Raw genomic sequence first — 10,978 nt, 5'->3', positions numbered from 1 at the left:
ACATACTTCATGCTCCTTCTTGGTAGTTTTGAGATGGTAATATGTTTTGTTGCTTACCACGGCTTTCTCTAGATTCTTCTGTGCAAAGGCAAAATCATGTTGTAGGTTCTGTTGAAGGTTTTCAACATATTGATGTGTCGTGGCTGCATTGATCAGGTTATGGTCACATGTGTGATACAACAGAAGTTGTGGAAGTACATTTTCCTACCTATCATCAACTCAAATGGTGACATCTTGGTTGTGGTACTTGGAGTTGCTCTAATAGCCATGAGCACTAAAGGTAACGTCATATCCCAGTCTTTACCTGATTCTTTCATGAATTTCTTCAGGATGTTGATGATTGACTGGTTATAGCACTCTACTGCTCCGCTGGATGCTGGACGATAGGCAATGTGTAACTTACATTTGACACCTGACATTTTCCACATCTTAGACATTACCTCACTTGTAAAATGTCTGCCATGATCCGAATCAATCCTTTAAGGAAGACCAAGTCTGGAAAATACATGGTTAATGAGTGACGTGGCACATGTTTCAGTGGTATTATTGGGAGCCGGTAAACATTCTACCTACTTAGTAAATAAACAAGTGACTGTCAACTTTTTTTCCTGTATTTGTTTCCTGTAGATGATTTTGTGACAGGACCAATAAAATCAATCTGCAAATCGGACCATGGCAATGAGAAACCCTTCTTCTGAAGTTGGGCATGATGGCTGAAACTGAGCACAAACTAGACAACCCTGACAGTAGGTTTGAACATTCTTCAACATATGAGGGTAGTAAGCATAATCCCGGAGTAATTCGTAGGGAATCTTCTCACCTCGGTGACCTGCTGTAGGTGCTTCATGAGCATGTTGTAACATGAGTCCTCGACATATAGTGGGGACTCCCCATTGTTGGACACCATTTTTGGATGTTCTTATCAGTAATCCATCTCTAATACTGAACTGAGATTTGGATGTCACTAATAATCGGAGGTCTTCTTCTTGGGCATAATCTTCCTCCAATATAGGGGTGTAAGTGAATATAAATGCAGAGCACAAATAAATGCAATCAGATGCAGTGGTACTAATACCTAATGTGAGGCGTTGAACGCATGTGCAAACATGTGCATGATCAGCAAACTGTATTCATACCATAATATAAATAAATAGATAGAACATACAAATGAGTATAATCAATGCAATATGTGCAAAACCTTGTGTGAGAAGTGATAAACGTATGTGCATAGATGTGCGTGGTTACCTGACACCTATATCCTATATCCCACGTACTAGTATATAACCATATATCTTCTAAACCATATTTATCAAGTGACCAATCACCTCCACATAATATAGTCCTTCATGTGCATCAACGTGGGAAGTCCTTTATATACAGAGCTCAGAATCCACCGTCCAATACTCCTCCAAAATGACATTGATCTGTGCCTTTACCTGCGTGGTGCTTCAAGTGATAACCAATGATCACATTCCTGCTCATTCACATCCAGATGAAGGGCTCTTGTGTCACCCTTCAGTGTGCATACACCCCGGACACACTATTGCACTCACCTTCAGGTTTGACCTGCATCCCAGGTCATACTGCGCTTTTTCCCCCTTAAACCCGGGCAGGTATACTGGTACAAACTGCTCACCACCCTCAGCTCTTTAAAACTCTCCAACTCCGCTCCATATCATAGAAAAGAACACTCCAAATAGTGTAATATTGCCAAAAAAAAATACCTTTATAAAAATAATATAATAATGAACTCATATTTAAAAGTGTCCACCTGGGACACTGCAGGGTGAAATCTCTATTGGGATATGTGATGGTCCTATACCAAGATGGCGGCCCATGCACTTCCGGTATTACTGTTTGACATCATCGGCATATAGGGGGCAGTATAGGATTGGGAAGGATTTGGGTTTCTCTGACATGTCTTCTGCAACATGACAAGGGTTGACCTTTAACCTTGGCTAGTAAGGACATCACTATATTACCAGATAACTGCTTTTCTGACGGGTTGGTTTCAGACAAACTTGTACCAAAGTCACTGCAAATAATGTATTAAGTGATTCTGGAGAAGAAAAATCTACCTATATATCCTACAAAAAGATGAGGTCATTATACTGAGACTTCTTATCTCACATCTTCTGTAACATAACAACGTTGTCATACAATGAACTCAAACTAATACTTTATAATGTTACAAACAGAATATCCCCAATATATCAATATGTATTCATTGTCAACCCATTTCATATAAATATATGTATGTGGAAATGGAATATAGTAATATAAACCTGGATGACATAAGTAAGCAAGCATTCACTTCATGTAATACTAATAATAATACAAGTGACATTTTTGGATCAGATATTCCTGTCACATAATAATAACACCATATACAATGTAAGGTATAATATGCACTCTTTCCAGAGGATCATGGGAAATAATCATTGTGACCAGTTCTTGTGTCCTTTGTTCAATCTAGACATGGACTCATCCATTTATCTTACCACTTGGTATCATGTCTAGTCTTCATCTTGTAGCCATCTGATACCACCATACCTCCCCCCAGATTTATAACCTGGGAACATAAGCTGTAACCACCTTGGAATGCTCTTAGAATCTGTGTTCAGAAACCATGAAATAGAATATACAGAACAAAATGGCTTCCATCATGTCCATGTAGAGATGATAAGTTCAGGCCTTCCTGTTTCATTCTGTGAGCCCAGAACAGTTCCGCCAACGTGGTAATCTACGATTGGCTCATAACCCTGTGGGGTGGTAACCTGTAGGCACCTGCTGATCTATGATTGGCTCATATCCCTGTGGGGTGGTATCCTGTAGGCACCTGCTGATCTACGATTGGCTCATAACCCTTTGGACTGGTAACCTGTAGGCACCTGCTGATCTACGATTGGCTTATAACCCTGTGGGGTGGTAACCTGTAGGCACCTGCTGATCTACAATCGGCTCATATCCCTGTGGGGTGATAACCTGTAGGCACCTGCTGATCTATGATTGGCTCATAACCCTATGGGATTGTACCCTGTAGGCACCTGGTGATCTATGATTGGCTCATACTCCTGTGTATCCTGTTCAGATGATGATTGCAGCACTCCCAATGTTGTTCATGTAATGGAGTGCACAGTGTGTTCCATCCAAGAAGGGCAGCAAGGTAGAAGCCGGCAATTACAGGCCAGTGAGTCTAACATCGGTGGTAGTCAAGTTAATGGAATCACTCCTGAAAGGAAGGATCATTGATCATCTAGAAACACACAACTTGCTGGATCCAAAGCAGCATGGCTTTACTGAGGGCAGACCATGGCAGACTCATCTGATTGGACTTTTTGACTATATTATCAATGTTTTGGACCAGGATGGTGCTGTGGACATAGAATATCTTGATTCCAGCAAGGCATATGATATAGTTCCACATAATGATCTAATACAGAAGTTGGACAAGCTAGGACTTAGCCCTTGGGTGGTTCAGTGGATAAGCAGTTGGATAAATGATAGATACCAGAGTGTGGTTGTAAATGGGGATCACTCAGAACAGAGAGCAGTCACTAGTGGTGTCCCCCAAGGTTCTGTACTGGGACCTGTTCTATATGTAATCTATATGTAAGTGAGAGAACTAAAGGGTTGTTGGGTAAGGGGATGTCTCTTTGCTGATGATACAAAGTGTGTTATAGGGTGGATATCCTTGGAGGTGTCTGTAACATGGAACAGGATTTGGCATTGCTGGAAGATTGGTCAGAGAAGTGGAAATTGCAGTTCAATGTTTCTAAATGTAACATAATGCACCCAGGGAAAAAGAATCCCTTGAGAGAGTACAACATGGGGGTTATGTTACTTGACAGCACTTCAGAAGAAAAGGATTTGGGGTACTTATTTAGATCTTTATATCACTAAAGGGGTCAACGGCGGGAGGAAGGAGGTCCCGATTCCTCTATATAGGTCTTTATATCGCTAGAGGGGTCACCAGCAGGAGGAAGGAGGTCCTGATTCCTCTATATAGATCCTATCACTAGAGGGGTCACCGGCGGGAGGAAGGAGGTCCCGATTCCTCTATATAGATCTTTATATCACTAGAGGGGTCACCAGCAGGAGGAAGGAGGTCCTGATTCCTCTATATAGGTCTTTATATCGCTAGAGGGGTCACCAGCAGGAGGAAGGAGGTCCTGATTCCTCTATATAGATCCTATCACTAGAGGGGTCACCGGCGGGAGGAAGGAGGTCCCGATTCCTCTATATAGATCTTTATATCACTAGAGGGGTCACCAGCAGGAGGAAGGAGGTCCTGATTCCTCTATATAGATCCTATCACTAGAGGGGTCACCGGCGGGAGGAAGGAGGTCCTGATTCCTCTATATAGATCTTTATATCGCTAGAGGGGTCACCGGCGGGAGGAAGGAGGTCCCGATTCCTCTATATAGATCTTTATATCGCTAGAGGGGTCACCGGCAGGAGGAAGGAGGTCCCGATTCCTCTATATAGGTCTTTATATCGCTAGAGGGGTCACGGGCAGGAGGAAGGAGGTCCTGATTCCCCTATATAGGTCTTTATATCACTAGAGGGGTCACCAGCGGGAGGAAGGAGGTCCCGATTCCTCTATATAGATCTTTCTATCACTAGAGGGGTCACCGGCAGGAGAAAGGAGGTCCCGATTCCTCTATATAGATCTTTCTATCACTAGAGGGGTCACCGGCAGGAGGAAGGAGGTCCCGATTCCTCTATATAGATCTTTATATCACTAGAGGGGTCACTGGCAGGAGGAAGGAGGTCCTGATTCCTCTATATAGATCTTTATATCACTAGAGGGGTCACCGTCGGGAGGAAGGAGGTCCTGATTCCTCTATATAGATCTTTATATCACTAGAGGGGTCACCGGCAGGAGGAAGGAGGTCCCGATTCCTCTATATAGATCTTTATATCACTAGAGGGGTCACTGGCAGGAGGAAGGAGGTCCCGATTCCCCTATATAGATCTTTATATCACTAGAGGGGTCACCAGCAACCTCATTTAGAATACTGTGTCCAGTTCTGGAGACCTCACTTACATAAAGGTGATAAGATAGAACGAGTCCAGAGACGGGGAATACAAATAGTGATATCAGGAGAGACTTCAGGAACGTAACATGTCCAGTCTGGAGGAGAGAAGGGAAAGGGGAGACATGACTGAAACCTTTACATACAACAAGGGAGTGAAGAAGGTTCAGGACGCCAGGATTTTCAATATGAAACCAAAATGAAGAACACGAGGACATGACCTCCAACTAACTGGAGGAAAGTTCACAACTAATCTCAGAAAGTATTATTTTACTGAAAGAGTAGTAGATGCTTGGAATACATTTCCAGTAGAGGTAGTGAGCCAGAGACAAATCACAGAGATCATCACAATAGTACACAATGGATGGCTATGAATGAAAGCCATTCATTGTATACAACTGTCATGTGATCACTGTGATTGGTCATAGCAATCACATGGTACTGGGCTGGCCTGGTACAATGATCTGTCATCTGGTGGACACAGCAGGTGAAATATCAAGATACAGCAGAGCCACTAGACTTGGAGGACTTCATATGATGTCCACCCAGGATGGGAGAGATCCCGCTCAGCTGTCATTCTTCTATAGGCCTGGTGGGAAGCAGTTCATTACAGGGGACACTGTACAGGTTCTATACGTAGTCTGGGGGTCCCTGTGGAAGTCCATGTGTGGACATTTCTACCTATGATAAATGACAGGCTAAACCCACCTGGAGACTTTCTCCACACCTGGAGTGTGCTGAGTTCTTGGAGAACGTCTACACAGTGTTTCCAGATTGGCTTTATCACCCCAACGAGCTCGCTCCAGTTCATGGATGTCATCATTATGTTTGGAGGATCTCACCAGTCAGGAGCCTTTCCTGTCATCCTACATGTTCCCTTCTGAGGATTGTTCTATCCTTCCAAACAAATGTATGAAATCATGGATGAGTCCTCCTTCTATGTGATCTAGAAGATCTTCAATCACAATGTCTTTATGGATGAAGTGGATGGCCCAGTTTATATATTATTTATTGCTTTACAGCTTTATTCCCTCCAGGATTCATTCTTTATTTATAGAACCATTCAAGGAAGTGTTCTTACTGTGAGAGATCTCCACCACCATTCCTCGGTGACCATTACATCCTTGTCATTTATGTCTAACATCTTCATTATGAGTGGATTGATAGATATTATTATACTTTAGGATGTATTTTTGCATATTTTACCCAAAAAGATCTGTTTTGGAGGTTTCTGTTTTATTATGTATTTTGTTTTTATCTTGTGTTCTGTGTCTTCAAGACTTTTCTATCTGTAGTAAAATATATTATATAAACAGTTGGTTGCATAAGAGTTAGGTTTATTGTTTCTTACTGTTTTTAGTTCTTTTTGAACTTTCCTGGTATCTCTGTAAGGTAGATACAATGCAGGAATGGTTATTAGGGGATGTTTCTCGGGGCTGTAGTTCCTATGAAATCCACAAGATGGTGACCTCATTTCTCCCCAGACAGGAAGTCTCCATGGAATACAGACAGGAAGTGATGTCAGGTACAGACAGGAAGTGATGTCAGGAACAGGCAGGACATTCCGAGAGGTGAGTTGGGAGGAAGCAAATCGGAGACATTTGTGGAAGTGGCAGCAGAGGAGGTAATAAGTTGTTATTTCCTATTTACACCTAGTAACCCCCCGTCATGTCCGTCCTCTTCCTCCATAGTCACGTCCGTCCTCTTCCTCCATGGTCACGTCCGTCCTCTTCCTCCATGGTCACGTCCGTCCTCTTCCTCCATGGTCACGTCCGTCCTCTTCCTCCATGGTCACGTCCGTCCTCTTCCTCCATGGTCACGTCCGTCTTCTTCCTCCATAGTCACGTCCGTCCTCTTCCTCCATAGTCACGTCCGTCCTCTTCCTCCATAGTCACGTCCATCCTCTTCCTCCATAGTCATGTCCGTCCTCTTCCTCCATAGTCATGTCCATCCTCTTCCTCCATAGTCACTGTGACGTCTTTTATCTCCAGCAGATGATGATACACACATATATAGTGTGGGAACCCAGATGAACCCCTTCAGGGGCAGAACATTCCCCCACTTCCGGGGCCGGAACATTCTCCTCATTGTGGAGATAAATTCTAGTAATATGGTCCTCTAAACAAACAGCACTGACAATAAATAGACAGGACAAGGACCATCCTGACCATACATGGCCTACAAAGGGCAATGATGACACTACACAGGCAGCCAATGGGCAATCATTACACTATGCAGCCAACACAATGATGGAGTGCCGGGGTCAGGAGTATGGAGCATAGAGCCCCTTACATTGCTGCTCAGGAGGAAGGAAACATTCCTTTGTAACAAAAAATGTATATAAATCTGAGGCTCTTTTAGGAATATCTGGGGTTTAAAAAATAAATGGGGCTTTATAGCGACTAAAACATTTAATATGTGTAACATTGCGCTGTTTATCTCCTCCTCCCCTCCCCCGCCTGTCTCCAGCACCACACCCGGGGACTAGCAGGGAGGGGAGAGACCTTGCAGTGTAATGAGAACCAATTGGGGAAAGGGAAAGGGGAGTGTCCTGCTTATCTTTTCTCCCTTTCACTCCCAGAGCCATTTTTGCATTTTTTGCACATTTAAAAAATCATTTTATCCTGAAGATGACACAAAACCCCCAAAATGTAGGTTTTTTAAAAGTAGAGACTTTAGAGAATAAAATAGCAGCAGTTCTATTTTTTTATGTCACAAAATATTATCACAAAGTCTAGGAAATGCCAAATTTCAGTAAAAAATACACTTAAGCTGATTTCAGGGCACAAAAAGCAATAAATGACCCATTTATGTGTAATAATATAAAAGCCGAGGTTGCAGCGAGTAAATAGATATCCAACATGTCAACCCTTAAGTTGTGTGTGCTGAAATGGTGACAACCTTTAGTCCCGGTATTATCTATAGGGGACACATTTATAGCCCCTTCTAGGTCATCAGTATAGAGTACGGAGGAGGTCTGCTCCTAGAATTATCCTCTCATTCTGGTGTGACCGGCGATATGTAACGTGTATCACAATCAATGTTATCACGTGTAGGCGCTCCAGCGTGTGCTCTTATGTTTGGGCGTGCATATATGTGGGGGAGGGGGGGGGGCCTTAAAATTTTTTAAAGGGAGGAGTTATGTACTTGGTTATAACTTTAATTCTTTGCATTTAAAAAAAACATTTTTACTTGAGGGTACAAACTCCTCTATGAGATGACTTTTGATGACAGGTTCTCTTTATTGAGACATCCAGGGTCTAAAAGACCCCCAATGTCTTCCCTGTACTCCATTGGATGTAATGTAGCGCACATCGCACCGCATTACATTCTTTGCCGGCCTCGATGGTTGGGAAATTTGTCATAACATCACTTCTGGGTCAGGACAAGAAGGGAGTGAACATGTCCACTCTCCTCCATCCCCTCTACCCTCCGACACCCGCTGACCCGGGCCCACAGATGGGCAAGCAGAGCCGGGGAAGCATAGTAGGTACAGGAGAGGATCACACACACGGGGTGGCAGAGGCTGGCACCTGAAAGGAGAGCCCTGCGGCTTGCCCTCAGCAGGGATAAAGATTAAAAACAATACTTGCCCGGCCCCCAGAACTACATATCCCGGGCGTCGGGTGATGTAAAGTGACCATCCCTGCATGATGAGCCGACATTGACCTCACAGCACTGCCTCAGAGCAAACTAGTCATAGGAAGGATCAGATTTATCATTCCTTGTCTGCAGATCTAATACTCATCAAAACCAGTTCAGAGACCAAACAAACCCAACAGAGAAAAGGGGCCCCAGACCTCAAAATTGTAGTAAACACTAAACAGTCCAAACAAAATGTCTTCCCATGGGGGGAGTAGTCCTTCAATGTCCAGCAACCCTCCTATTCCCCCCTCACATCCACATCCTATTATTGTGTGACCAATACCATCCAAATCATTCTTACTTTCATTTCCCAAAGTTATCCGTCTACAAGGAGACCTGTATAGATCACATGATGGCACCAATGAGGATGGAGGAGGACCGGAGTCACATGACTGAGAAGATACTAAACCTCACCCTGGAAATCATCTACCTGCTGACCGGAGAGGTGAGGAGGATTCTGGGAGGTCACATGACATCACTTATCTCTATTAATAAAACACAGACCTGACCGGAGAGGTGAGGGGGATTCTGGGAGGTCACATGACATCACTCTTGTCTATTCTGGTCAATAGACCATTTTATTTTTGCACACATTTAGATGATGTCAGGTGGTTGATATTGTTTTATTTGTCTCCTGATCTGTAGGATTATGTTGTAAAGAAGAAGTCTAGTGGGGAGCCAATCTCAGGAGGATGGAGCAGAACCCAGAGCCTCACCATGGTGCCTCCATCTCATTCTCTGATACCTGAGAGGGAGAAAGAGCAGAAGATTCTGGAACTGACCACCATGATGGTCCATCAGCTGACAGGAGAGGTGAGCGGTGCCGGGAATTCTGGGACATTCTCCAGTAACAGACAAGGGATGTGTCTGGATGGTGACTGTATCATTGTGTGTGTCAGGTTCCTATAAGGTGTCAGGGTGTCACTGTCTATTTCTCCATGGAGGAGTGGGAGTATTTAGAAGGACACAAGGATCTCTACAAGGACGTCATGATGGACAATCAGCCGCCCCTCACATCACCGGGTAAGAGGAGACTTTATTGTAAAGGAGAGAGCAGTACGGAGGATCCACCTAGATCCCCCATCATCTGATAAACACATAGAAACAATGGATTCAGTCAGTGTGTGTGTTTCCTACAGATGGATCCAGTCATGGGAACCCACCAGAGAGATGTCCCCGTCCTCTGTATTCCCGGGATTCCACACAGGAAGGTCACACCATCCCTCACCATCATCAGGTAGATGATGACAATTATTGGTAGTTGTGATTTATACACAGCATGTTTGTTACAATGAATGTTTTATTATATCTTTCAGAGTGGAATCCTCGGGGATGATAATATTGATGTTAAAGAAGAGTATAAAGAGGAGGATGAGGAGTATGGAGTGATGGAGGAGTTTTCAGAAGGACACAAGGATATGATGGAGCCACCTAATACCAGGAACCCACCAGAGAGATGTCCCCGTCCTCTGTATTCCCGGGATTCCACACAGGAAGGTCACACCATCCCTCACCATTACAAGGTTGGTGGGATGGAGCATCTAGAACATGGACTTGTAGAGACTATGGGCTCCAATCACAAAGCGGTATCTTCCCGTATCCCAGTATGTAGTAAGATGCTGCATTCTGTTTTTTAGTAGTGAATCCTGCGGGGAATTTACCACTGGTGTCCTTAGCAACACTTGTAAATAGCTTGTTGTTAAGGAGAGGGCAGCCGCCAGTGTCCCCAACAACCAGTAAACAAGGAACGGACGTTCGCCAAGTTCCCCGCTGACATCTGTGACAGGTCTGGTATGAATTTTGAGGGGAACCCCGATGCCAAAATAATACAAAAAGTGTGGTTTCCCCACTAAAATCAATACCAGACCCTTAGTGAGTGCCCACCTTCCTCCTGAACCATACTAGGCCACATATCCTCAACATTGGGTGGGTGCTTCAGGGCAGGGGCGCTCTATCCTCCCAAAAGCACCTTGTCCCCATGTCGATGGGGACAAGGGTCCCTTCCCCACAACCCTGGGCAGTGGTTGTGGGGGGCTTATTGGAATCTGGAAGCCACTTTTAACAAGGAGGCCCCCAGATCCCATCCCCCCACAATGTGAATGAGTATAGAGTACATAGTACCCCTATTCATTCACCAAATAGTGTAGTGTAAAAAAACACTGGAAGTAATTTTTGATAAAACAAAAATAAAGAACAATATCCCCCTGATGTAGATCCATCGATGATCCAATCACAATACTCGCTGTCATCGCTGACTCAAATAAAAAACAAAGCTCCCCTCCTGCCGTCTGACA

General features: G+C 44.0%; 1 protein-coding gene across 1 annotated transcript; it reads left to right on the top strand.

Annotated features, from left to right (window-relative positions):
- Positions 1–6,507: 6,507 nt before the first annotated feature.
- On the top strand, positions 6,508–9,945 carry LOC149443092 (oocyte zinc finger protein XlCOF29-like). The gene is made up of 5 exons (XM_089655941.1): positions 6,508–6,663; positions 9,001–9,129; positions 9,330–9,497; positions 9,629–9,707; positions 9,824–9,945. The coding sequence occupies exons 2-5, from the start codon at positions 9,034–9,036 to the stop codon at positions 9,943–9,945; spliced, it is 465 nt and encodes a 154-aa protein (XP_089512067.1). The 5' UTR covers positions 6,508–6,663; positions 9,001–9,033.
- The last annotated feature ends 1,033 nt before the right edge of the window (positions 9,946–10,978 follow it).

Source organism: Staurois parvus, unplaced genomic scaffold, assembly GCF_062004578.1.
Source record: "Staurois parvus isolate SC_StPar_1 unplaced genomic scaffold, SC_StPar_1.0 ptg000877l, whole genome shotgun sequence".
NCBI classification, from domain to species: domain Eukaryota; kingdom Metazoa; phylum Chordata; class Amphibia; order Anura; family Ranidae; genus Staurois; species Staurois parvus.
This window is presented reverse-complemented; position numbering and strand designations above follow the sequence as displayed.

Excerpts from the sequence above, each read along its gene's own strand:
- LOC149443092 (XM_089655941.1), top strand. The coding sequence starts at position 9,034 with ATGATGGCACCAATGAGGATGGAGGAGGACCGGAGTCACATGACTGAG. Across the intron at positions 9,498-9,628 it reads TCCATCAGCTGACAGGAGAG|GAGTGGGAGTATTTAGAAGG; the intron begins GTGAGCGGTGCC and ends TTCTCCATGGAG. Across the intron at positions 9,708-9,823 it reads GCCGCCCCTCACATCACCGG|ATGGATCCAGTCATGGGAAC; the intron begins GTAAGAGGAGAC and ends TGTTTCCTACAG.